This window comes from Zingiber officinale, chromosome 5A (assembly GCF_018446385.1).
Source record: "Zingiber officinale cultivar Zhangliang chromosome 5A, Zo_v1.1, whole genome shotgun sequence".
NCBI classification, from domain to species: Eukaryota; Viridiplantae; Streptophyta; class Magnoliopsida; order Zingiberales; family Zingiberaceae; genus Zingiber; species Zingiber officinale.
Window position 1 is genome coordinate 83,225,866 of NC_055994.1, and position 12,820 is coordinate 83,238,685.

General features: G+C 36.1%; 1 protein-coding gene across 1 annotated transcript; it reads left to right on the forward strand.

The window, feature by feature from the left end:
* Positions 1–10,085: 10,085 nt before the first annotated feature.
* On the forward strand, positions 10,086–12,522 carry LOC121980766 (cyclin-dependent kinase inhibitor 5-like). The gene is made up of 3 exons (XM_042532964.1): positions 10,086–10,559; positions 11,880–12,077; positions 12,157–12,522. Exons 1-3 carry the CDS (start codon positions 10,165–10,167, stop codon positions 12,227–12,229), a joined length of 666 nt encoding a protein of 221 aa, XP_042388898.1. The 5' UTR covers positions 10,086–10,164; the 3' UTR covers positions 12,230–12,522.
* The last annotated feature ends 298 nt before the right edge of the window (positions 12,523–12,820 follow it).

Below are 12,820 nucleotides of genomic sequence, written 5' to 3' on the forward strand. Positions count from 1 at the left end.
CCTTTAGCATTTTCCAACCCAAATTTCTTAATAAGTTCTTTAGCAAATTTGGTTTGGTAAACATGGGTTCCTTCGCTAGTTTGCTTGACTTGTAATCCCAAAAAGAAACTCAATTCTCCAACAAGACTCATTTCAAACTCACTTTCCATGTGTTTGATAAAGTCATGAAGAAGTTCATTATTTGTTGAACCAAAAATGATGTCATCAACATAGACTTGTGCAACAAAAATTTCCCCATCCTTAGACTTTAGAAATAATGTTGGGTCAATTGTTCCTCTTCTAAAGTCCTTGGAGATTAGGAAGGATGAAAGTCTCTCATACCAAGCCCGAGGTGCTTGTTTTAACCCATATAATGCTTTCTTAAGCTTATAAACATGGTTTGGGCAATCTATATTTTCGAATCCGGGTGGTTGCTCTACATAAACTTCTTCCTTAATGAAACCATTTAAGAAAGCCTATTTTACATCCATTTGGTGGAGTTTAAAACCCATGTAAGCGGCATATCCTAATAATATTCGGATGGACTCTAACCTAGCTACCGGAGCATAGGTTTCATCATAATCAAGTCCTTCCACTTGATTGAAACCTCTAGCTACCAACCTAGCCTTATTTCTAGTGACTCTCCCTTGATCATCCAAATTATTTCTAAAAACCCATTTTGTTGTGACGATTGTACTCCCATTAGGTCTTGGAACCAACTCCCATACATCACTCCTTTCAAATTGGTTCAACTCTTCTTGCATTGCTAAAATCCAATCCGTATCAAGTAAAGTATCATCAATTGTTTTTGGTTCAAGTTGTGATATTAGAGCAATTTGACTAGTATGATCCCTAAAGTAGGATCTAGTCCTTACCCCTTGTGCCACATCTCCAACTACTTGATTAATAGGATGATCTTGATGGTGCCTTAAGGTCCTTGGGGTAATGGAATCATCATTTTTGGAAGTATCATTGTTTACATTGTTTCTTTCATCATCCGAACCATCTCTTTCTCCCCCTAGATCAATACCCCCTAATTGTAGATTTTGCATTTCTTGAGTGATATTTTGATTATTTTCAATTATATCCTTGTCAATAGAGGATTTTCTAGGATAAGTCCTAGTAGACTCATCAAACTCAACATTAGACGATCCCTCAACCATTTGAGTCTTTTTGTTGTATACTCTATATCCTCTACTAGTGGATGAGTATCCAACTAAAATTCCCTCATTAGACTTGGGCTCAAATTTTCCTAAGTCATCTTTGGTATTGAGAATATAAACCTTACAACCAAAGACCTTAAAATAGTGAATTGTAGGAATGGTGCCATTCCACAATTCAAATGGTGTTTTCCCTAAAAACTTATGAATCAAAACACGATTTTGGATATAACATGCGGTATTAACCGCTTCGGCCCACAAATAGCTAGGTAGGGAGTATGCATTGAGCATGGTCCTAGCCGCTTCTTGTAAGACCCTATTTTCCCTCTCCACTACACCATTTTGTTGAGGTGTTCTTGGGCAAGAAAATTCATGTTTATAACCGTTATCCAAGCAAAATTTAGAAAAGTTCAAATTCTCGAACTCTCCACCATGATCACTCCTAATTCTATCAATTTTGATGTTCTTTTCATTTTCTACCCTCTTGGTAAACCCTATAATAGTTTCTAAAGTTTCCCCTTTGTGTTTTAAGAAATAAACCCAAGTATATCTAGAGTAGTCATCTACTATTACCAAACAATATTTGTTACCCGTTAAAGAGGGTGTTCTATGACAATCGAAAAGATCCAAATGCAATAATTCTAATGGTAATGAAGTGCTAGTTAAGGTTTTACCTTTATGTGATGACCTTGATTGCTTACCCTCTTGGCATGCATCACATAGTTTATCCTTGATGTACTTGATTTTTGGTAGCCCCTTAACTAGCTCCATCTTGGCTACCTTGGCTATGTTCTTCATGTTGATGTGTCCAAGTCTTCTATGTCATAGCCATCCTTCTTCTTCTTTTGACATCAAACACTTAATAGAGGGGTTAGAAGCATATGAAAGATCAACATAATAGAGATTTGCCTTTCTAAATCCTTCTAGCATCACATTCTCAAGATTCTTGTGTTTAACTGTACACTTATTTGGGTGAAACTCTGCATTATATCCGGCATCACATAGTTGGCTAACACTAAGCAAATTAAATCCCATATTTTTAACCAACAAGACTTTATGAATGATAATTGTGGGTGATACCTCAATTGTACCTTTACCTATAATCTTGAGCTTCCCACTATTCCCAAATGATACCGTTCCTTTCTTTATATAGTTTATTGTGGAGAACTTGCTCACATCACCGGTCATATGTCTTGAGCAACCGCTATCCACAATCCACATACTTGCATCCTTTTTCTCTTCTACCTAGACAACATAAAACACACAATTCTTTGGTACCCATGCACTTGATTCGGAAATATCATTCAAATATTTCTTAGGCACCCAATCTTGTCTTGCCTTTCCTTTAGCATTCTTCTTAACATTGTTTCTATCACTTCTAGTGCCATTAATTAGAGACATGTATGCAACTTCCTTTTCTTTAGGTCTATATCCTATACCAGCTTTGTTGTAAACGGCTCTTTGGTCTCTAATGATCATATCTAAGTATTTGGATCCATTTGTAAACTTCTCTAGACATGCTCTTAACTCAATCACATCATTCTTCAATTTTTCGTTTTCTTCCTTGAGCATGCTTGACTCACTAGATGAACATGCATCAATTTTAATAAGCTTAAGCTTTCCCTTCAAGGTTTTTACCTTAGATTGTGATTTAACAAAAGCATTTTTGAGATGAGCAATAGTTTTGTAAAGAAATTCTACTTTGGGAGATTCTTTTACCTCATCATCATCACTTGATGATGATTCATCACTTGATTCCTCTTCATTTGATGACTCCTCTTCACTTGATTCATCTTTGCCCTCTTCAAAAGCCATAAAGGCCATATGTCGAGTAACATGGCATAGCTCATCTTCATCCGATGAGTCAATGCTTGGTGTATCCCATGTAGCTTGGGCCATCATGACTTCCTTCTTTTTCTCCTTTTTCTTCTTCTCCTTTTCTTCTTTCTTCTTTAATTCTGGGCAATTCGGCTTGATGTGTCCTTTCTTGTTACATCCATAACAAGTGACATTAGTATTAAAGTTTGAACTTTGACTACTCTTACCTTTTGAGGGTTGAAACATCTTCTTCACATCCTTTAATTCTTGTGAATTTTCTTGATCTTCCCATCATCTTTTTGACATAGTGAGCCACTTCACTTGCCGACATTTCATCATCACTATCCGATGATTCTTGCTCGGATTCGGATGATGAGGATTCCACCTTCTTTTTCTTCTTCTTTTTCTTTTCCTTCTTCTCTACAACAAGAGACATACCTTTCTCTTTTGAAACCGCATTAGCTTGCTCATGAAGTTCAAATTCGCAAAATAATTCATCAAGTTTAACTAAAGAAAGGTCTCTAGAAACCTTATACGCATCAACCATTGAGGCCCATAAGGTGGTTCTAGGAAAAGATTGAAGAACATACCTTAGTAGGTCCCTATTGTCAATTTTCTCACCTATAACATGAAGACCATTTACTATTTCCTTGAATCTACCGTGCATTTGACTTACGGTTTCATTTGTCTTCATAGTGAAGGTTTGAAGTTGTCCCAACAAAAGATCTCTCTTGGCCCTTCTTGACTCGCTTGATCCTTCATTTAACTCAATGAGTTTCTCCCAAAGCTCCTTGGCGGAATCGAACGGTCCTACTTTGCTTAGTTGCTCCTTTGAAAGTCCACATTGTAGGGTTGTTGTGGCTTTTGCATTAGCTTGGGCCTTCTTTGCCATCTCCTTTTTCCACTCCTTGGTAGGAAGAGGTGCTCCCGATCCATCCTTCGGCTTTTCAAACTCATCTACAACACTAAACCAATTCTCAATATCATTCATTAAATAGTATTCCATTCTACCTTTCCAATATGCAAAGTCATTGCCATCAAAGAAGGGTGGTCTAGCGGTGCTATATCCCTCTTGAAATGCCATTTCGATGCTTCGGTTGACGATGAGTTCTTCCGATGCGTTCCAAGCTCTGATACCAATTGTTAGAACCTTTGTGTTCGGCTAGAGGGGGGGGGGGGGTGAATAGCCTTTCTTTGGCTTTTGACCTACAACTTGTTAGTGGAAGATAAAGGAAACAAATGAATAAGTATGAAAACAAAAAGGCAATGCTAACTCCCTTTGTTTACTTGGTCTCCACCTCCTTGAGGTGACTAATCCAAGGCGCACACACCCACACAATGAAGCTCCACTATAAACTTCTCCTTCTCGAATGACAATCGAAGGTGGAGAAACCCTTACACAATCTCCTCTTCCTTTTACAAAGTGAAAGTTTGGATCAGAAGGAAGAGTATGAGTATCTGTAGGCTTGAGGATCACTTGATGAGCACTTTTTCAGTTTTTGAACAGTTGGTTATCTCCAAGCTCTAAGAATTGCTTTTATAGTTTTCCCGACATCAGTCGACTGGTATACCTATCAGTCGACTGATGGGCTTCAACGGCACTAAAGATTTGACGAGATTTTGAGCCGCCACTTCATAACGGTCATCTACTAGTCGACTGGTACCAGTACCAGTCGACTGGTACTTGCCTCCAATTACCCTGGCGACATTCTGTCCATTCTGTGCCTTGGTACCAGTCGACTGGTACCTTATACTTCTGAAATTTACAGCAGTTTGTACCGTCTCAGTTTTACATTATTTTATACACTTGAATTTACTTCCTTAGCTTAGACTTCAAGCCTCCAAGCACCTTCCCTCAGCCTTACGCCTCTAGGATGCTTCTGTCTCCACGACTCCTCATCCTTGCGCTTGCCTTCAAGGGCTACCTTTGGCTCCGTCATGCTAAGTCTCCTTTTTGCCAATAGATCGCACCTCCGGATCTTTCCTTGCCAAAACTTCATACTTGGTCTTTTCTTTGTATCTGCTCACTCAATACTTATGTTAGATCACAATTAATGCCTAGCTTAAACTATTTTAACCAAACATCAACAATGAGTAATGTCTTGAGCAAGATTGCTTCAACACAATCATCCTTGATGTGATTTCCTTTGCCTAATTACAATTAGGACTTTCCTTGCTAACATATAATCCTCCTTGATCCACTTGAACTTTCCTTGCCAGCGTACGGTCCTTCCTGACTCACTTGGATTTTCCTTTTCCTAACCATAGTTAGGACTTTTCTTGCTAATGTTCGGTCCTCCTTAACTCACTTGGATTTTCCTTTCCAACGTCCGATCCTCCCTGACCCACTTGGACTTTCTCTTTGCCTAACCCTCGAGTTTGGATTAGCTTTGCCTAACCTCCAGTTAGAACTTTACCAGTCACGTACAGTCCTCCTTGTTCAATAACATATTGTCCAAACACGTTGTCCACAATATATTATCCAAACATCGAAACTCAAGCTCGAATCTACTCAAGCTTAATCAAACTGGTCAACTTTGATCCGGGGAATGATTGCACCAACAATCTCCTAACATATTCCTTGCTAAGTTTTATATCAAGAGAAGTGTTAACCTTAACTATTCACACCCCCCTCCCCCTCTAGCCGGCTTACCCGGGCCTACACTTGTCACTTAGATAGTAATGATGTATTGCTAAATGTCACTAGCTCATTACTTATGTCTTTAAAGTGTAATTTTAAAGTCATTGTTAATGTTATGAGAACTTATTAGGTCACACACACAGAGCGTACCAATTTTGAAGTTTATTTTATTTTAGTATGACTAAAATAAAGTGGGCTTAAGTTTGAAATTAGTTTTGGAATTTAAACTTGTTAGATTAATGATTGTCCTTTATTTAAGGAGAGAATTATTGAAAATACAATCAAAGTTTCACTTTAATCTAATTAGATTTTGTTGGATTAATGGGTTAATCTAATTGGATATTATACTTATTGGATCAATAGTTAAACTAATATTTATTTTAGTTTTCCACATAAACCCAAACCAAATAAAGTCCATGTTATTAGATAATATTTTAGTAGATAAAATTTGGTCATGTTATTAGATAAAGTCTTATCAAATAAAACTTAGCCACATTTATAAAATATTATTAAATAAAACTTGATCATGTTTTAAAAAGTCTTATTAGATAAGATTTAGTGGCGATAAACCTGTCTTATTTGATAAAATAACCCTAAAAGTATAAGTATATATATATATATATATACTATATGCATGTAATTTTAAGAGACTCCAATTGTACTTGTGAGATGAGCGGTGGTTGTACTCATGTGGATATCGCTAGAGGCACGAACGTATTGATCACGCTTAGATCGGCCTGACTCTCCAGATTCACAATAGTTTTACGCATCAAGAGGTAAAATCTTATACAAACGATGTAATTAGAACTCGTATAAATCTATGGTGAATTCCCTATTCCGCTACGTTTATTGTTTAATTTTTATACAGAACCCAACACAAATTCGTTTACCAACATTTAATTCATTGGAAGGAATAAGCATCCAAATAAGATTACATCATCAAGTTCCTTAAGCTAGGTAGCTAGGGCATCTTAGTTTCTTCGACTAATTAAATTTACAAGGAAAGAAACACAAAAGAGAAAAGGAAAAGAAAAGAAAAAGAAAACATTTTACTCCACTAGAAAAACAAAGAAACCATTGTGCTTTTGAAAATGAATGATTAAAGCTGATTTAGCTGGTACACTACTGAAATATTCGACCATTCCCATCAGCCAAACCACTCGATGTCTTTGTTGAACGCCAGAGAATAAAACTGGAGAAACCAAAAGGCATAGAACAAGGGCCACATCGAAAAGACCACTCTCGATCGATCGATCTGCAAATCTACATCAAAAAAAGGATAAAAAGAATTAAACACAGAACAAATACCATGAATAGATTTTTGATGCTCTGAATTAAAGAGATGGATTAAAACTTAAAATCGGGTTGTTGGTGGGCTAATTAGCAAAATTCCCCTATGCTCAATTACGGCGGGATCAAAGTCTAACACCCGGCGGCGCGGCGCGGCGGGCAGGCACCACGTGGCTGTGTTTTTCCGACCGGGAAGATTTGGGCGGGAATCCAGGGATGGGCGGGAAAGTCCAAACTCTTTTCGATAAATAAATAAAAAATATTTTAATATAGATATTTACTGAAATCTATGTACGAGCTAGCGAAACACCGTGATCGAGTGTTGAGAAATTATTCGATGAAAAATCTCGGTTTTTTTCGGACGTGGATAAGTTATTTTTTATCAGGCTCTTCGTTCGATGTGTTAATTATATGCAGGACAAAAACCATGCATGGAGTGAAGAATCTATCAGTCCACAGATGTGTCCTGTACGTATTTATTTTTAGGGTTCTCATTTTTTTTCAAACTCAAAGAATAATAATCATGCGAGTAACAGTACTGTTTGGCATCCCATGCATGCACGTATAAAATTCATATATAGATATAGATATAAATCTAGATATAGATACAGAGTCATAGAGAGAGAGAAGAACGACATTGGATTCCATGCCAAAGATTCGTGATGACGACGCAAGGAAGACTGGAGAGCTACTGCACTGTAGAAAAAAAAACGCTCAGGCGTGACAATCCGGCTCTAAATTATGCGAGGAAAGATAAATTATATAGGATCAGTTTGCGAAGAAATTTGAGAGCTACTGCAGCAGGAGTTCATGCGACGAAAAAAAAATTTGAAAATATTCATTCAAGCATCCTTTTATAATTCATAAATTATAATACTGAACCATCCCTAATTAGAAGGATTTATTTCCTAATAGAGTAAATCTCAAGGATTTAAATTTTGCTTCTGTATAGTAATTCTACTATCTGACCAAATATCAACTTAGTTATGTCTATGAAGACACCGGTATTATTTTTTTTAATTGACATTAAATATTCAGTTTATACTGATTAATCTTAATGTGACAGACTTGATATCATATAAATTTTTTATCGATCATCATAATAACTGTTGTCAAGGTTTATGATCATCCGTTGAAAAGAGAAAAAAAATGAATAACAATAAATAATTAGAGTAAAAGGCACTCCTCCTAAGTAATTAAATATAGTTAGTCTTATGGTAAAATATAGTAAATAAATTATTAAGAATATTTTATCTTAACATAATAATCTTAATATGAGAAAGACGAAGCCCCCAATTAACTATTTTATATCGGTTAAAAATTGACTATCTAAATTTGATGTAATAATAATAATAATAAATAATAATTTATGAAAAGATAGTGTTGATTGATGAACAGAGAGGGAGCCAGTGAGTTAGTTGCACGGGCGGGTCAATAGGTTTTTTAATGGCCAGTGGTTTGAGAGTGAGATAAAGGGCTTTGGAAATTGGGATGGCAAAGAGGAGAAGCCCCTCGATCGATCTTAAAGGAATTAGGGTTCTTGGATACCTTTGGCTAGTAGATAATTTTTTTTTTTAAAAAAAAGGAATTAAAAGTACACTCGTCATAATTATTATTATTCATTAAAAGAACATATTTTTATTAAAAAAAGTTAAAATAGCACGTGAGCATATTTCTTATCTAAAAATATTTTTATTTTAATATTATTTAACCGTTATAATATAACTGTTGAATATATTAAAACAAGCTGATTTTATTTAATAAAAAAATATTATATTAAAATACTTTTTTTTATTAAACTTAGTTAAAATTATTTATGACATAGTTGTTGAGGTACATATTACAATTATAGTAGTTATGGATAATATATTGAATAAAAATGTAGAACCTAAGACGATCAGCTCAATCCTATAGAAATTTTTCATTAAGATAAATCGAAAAACGCTTGTGGTAGATGGTTCAAAAGTTCAACATCCTATAGTTGTACACATTTCATTTAGAGAAAAAACTCTACAAATGTAGAGTAGTTGGGATAAAATCATAGGTATTTAAGTGACAACTTGATACCTTTCCACTATATAATAGCATGGGACAGTGGACACAACTATAGACAATAACTGATATAACCATGTTGATTCGAATTTTAATTAATTAGATAGCCTTGAACAATATTAGAGTACTTGACATATAATAATTTTAATTAAATTAGAATAATTTTATTATATGATGTAATACCTATTTTTAGATAATATAGTTCCAAAACTATGGTACAGTGCGTTAAGTTATTATTTAAATATTTACGGTTCGATCCTTAGTTATGATGTATTTATAGAGATTTTTTTCTCTAAATAAGGCATGCAATCGCAGGATATTAGCTTTTAGGCTGTCGACCATGAGCGTTTCAAAATGTACCAGACAATTAGTAGACAATTTTGGAGGGGCCAGATTAGTTATCTCAAATCTGGTGCTATTTGGTTTAATAATTTTTTTTATTTTAACATATTATAGTGGTTATTTTTGAGATGAGAAATATGTTAAGGTACTATTATTTATTTAGTTTTTTATAATGAAAATAATAGTAAAAGACATCCTTTGATTTCCGCTCTATGTTTTTTTTAAAGAGAAAGTTGTGAAAATGATGAGGATAAAAGAAATCAAAAGATACATCATGTTGTTTGTTCAGGAGTAAAAAACGTGTGGAAGGAATCAAGAAGAGTTGATGGTTTTCGTTGTGCTATCTTTGTAGATTGGTCAAATGCTTTAATGTTGCACTTGGAATTCCTAGGGTAAAGTCAACTCCATAAGATATGGAATTTGGCCAAACCTATGAATCTTTGCCATGGTCTTTCCCACCAAAGTCAACATGTAATTTATGATGTGGGTGGGGACCCTCCCTCCCCTACATTTTCAAACCCTACTCACTTTGGACTCACCACCACATCAATGCAACATTTGGAATCCAAGAAATCATTTTAAATTAATATTTATAATGTAAACATGATAAACAATGCATCCTATGTTTATTTTATATATTTTTTATTTTTTTTAGAATATTTAGAGAAAATAATTTTGAATTTAGGTTAGAAAAGTGTATAATTTTATATATAAAATAGGCGCAAAAAATTAATGTAGATGACAAAAACACCCCCCAATGTACATTATTTATTTATTCGTCTACCTACAAAACAAACACCAAACTTTCTTCCTTCCCTCCCACCGTTAACCTTCCCAAAACTCCCCCCTTTTTTTCCGCCTTCCCTTCCTTCCGCGTCGCCGATGGGCAGGTACATGAGGAAGGACAAGCAGTCCGGGGAGGTGGCGATCGTGGAGGTCTCCACCCACCAACCCTCCCTCGGAGTCCGCACGCGCTCCCGGGCCCTCGCCGCAGCCGCCGAGCAGGACTCCCCTCTCGCCTACCTCGAGCTCCGGAGCCGCCGGCTCGAGAAGCCCCTTGCTGCGCCTCACGCCTCCAAGGTCAAGGAGACGGTCCCGAAGACCTCTCCCGCGTCGATCACTAACCCTAGGATCGGCGGGCAGAAATCTGGCACGTCGAGCTCTGGGCCGGCGGTGGGGCCTGCTCGCGGCCCGCGCAGGTGCTGCTCGGACAAGGGATCGCCGGATGTGGAGGACTCGTGCGACGAGAACGTTCTTGAGCTGGATTTGGGAGAAAGGTGGGATTTTGCTCTGCTCTTTGCGTAAAAAAAGCACACCATACCTAACCTATTTAGGGTTCATGATCCTTCTCTTCTAAACTAAAGAAGTGTGGAAAAAACCCTCTTTCGGTGTTTCCTGTTGAAAATTCTACTATTCTCTTGTCGAAATCATTCATTCTCTTCGTTTCTGCTACAAACTGAAGCTTAACAAGTCTTATAGTTTAGTGATGCTTCTCTAAAGTTCACACTTTCGCTGGATTCTTTGATTTCTTTGCTTTCTCCTTCTGTACTTCTTTGAGCATCATCTCATGTTCTAGCTTCTAGCATAACTAGCACCATTCTATGTGCTTCCTTTTACAATAGACTCGCAATGATAATAGAAATCTTTCTGTGCCCTAAACGCTGGGGGGGACCTCCTGTATGGGTAATGTGTCCCATGCCAAGTTCTGTCTCGTTGGATGCTCCATACATGACATCCCCTAAATTGTTGCTTTCTCTGTGCTTTCTTGCTTCATTGGTACTTACAACACGTTTGAACCTGCTAAATGCCAAGAAACCCTTTGTTTCGCTCACACTGGTTGACAACTTCTGAATCAAGTTTTTTCCTGCAAAACTACTTCATGTTTGTTTTACAAGAAAATTCTGTTTTTTTTCCGTAAAAGCTTAATAAAATTTAGTAAATTCTGTTATTTAACATACTTAAACAATTACTTTATACCAAAAAATGTTTATACTTATATGTGAACTTGACAAAACGATACTTGTGTGCTTGTGTTCTTAGAATTATTTAAAAAATATTATTATTGTTTTATTTGTGGGGGTTTGGGAATTGGAAGTTGGTGAGTTTGAAGTTTGAGTTGTTCCCTATTGATTCTCTGGTTGGACCATTGGCTGCAATAAAGGAAAGTGGAGATGGATAGCCATTAGTGAGAACAAATGCATGAAAGGATGAAAAGAAAAAGTTGATGCTGAGATATCTTATTTAATGCTGAGGTTGCCAGCACAATTCTCCACAAAGGTATCCTAGTAGATGACAACTATGTGATTGTGTCCATATCTCAATTATCCTCATGTGTTGCTAATGTACTGTTCTTGCATAGAGATTTGTCAATAAATGCTCAAACAATTGTTTGCTTTGATTTGAATTTTTGAGGCAAATCTCCTCTGACATGTTCAGTACTATCATTAACTTGACTATGTGTAACCTTTTGGTTTTCTATAGTGATCTTGTAGCTATTATGTCATCAAGCTCACTTCATGTTTACAATTCTTGCTTATTTATGTTTAATCTTAACTTGTTATGGTTCTAATGCCATTTTCTGATTACTGTGCTACCAGAGGGGTGGTGCCCTGCAGTTTGATAAGGGATGTTGGCACAATAGTGACACCGGGTTCTACAACAAATTCTACATATTATTCCATTACCACTAAGCAGAGAAAACAAAGTGCTATCAGCCAGTACATCCCTTCTAATCAGGAGATGGAAGAGTTCTTTGTTGGTCTAGAGAAACCTCAGCATGAAAAATTCATCAAAAAGTGAGTATTCATGACATTCTTCTATTTTAGTTGCAAAACATAATTATGCAGTTATCTAAATGCATGTATCTTATTACAGGTACAATTTTGATCCTGTAAACGACTGCCCGCTCCCTGGCCGGTACGAATGGGAAAAACTCAACTCTTGGTGAATCTATCTCTTGCGCTCCAAACTGTGGGGTTCATCAGTGATCACTTCTTCGTCATATTCTTTGACTTGTAAAAATCCTCTAATGTAAGTTTAGTTTCAGTTTAGTCTAATGATGTAGGACCAATGGTTAGAGCTGATAAGAACCACTTAGGCTGAAAAGGAGAAAACATGTTGAAGCTGTATTAACTCCTAACAGATCAATTCCATGTGGTCAGTGGATTCAATTACCTTTATTTGTAGTTCATGGCATGAAAGACCTAATTCAGCAAATATTTTCTGTCCTTTGGAGTTGAACAGGGATTCATCACATGTAGTTCTTGTACCACAAATACATGCAATGGATCCCTCCAAATGTCACTCAGATCTGACATTTTTTCATCTTGATAGGCAAATAATGATTCATATTTCATTTTACTTCATAATATACCTTTTTATTTAAAGTATCCAGAGTTTGTCATTTTGCTTTTAATCATAACATGACAGCAGTTCATAAGATTTTGGAAGTTCAATATTTAATAATAGCAAAAGAGGTAAATTCAAGGGATACTATGAAAATTTCAGTTCTTTGTATCATTGAAGTTTTACTATAACC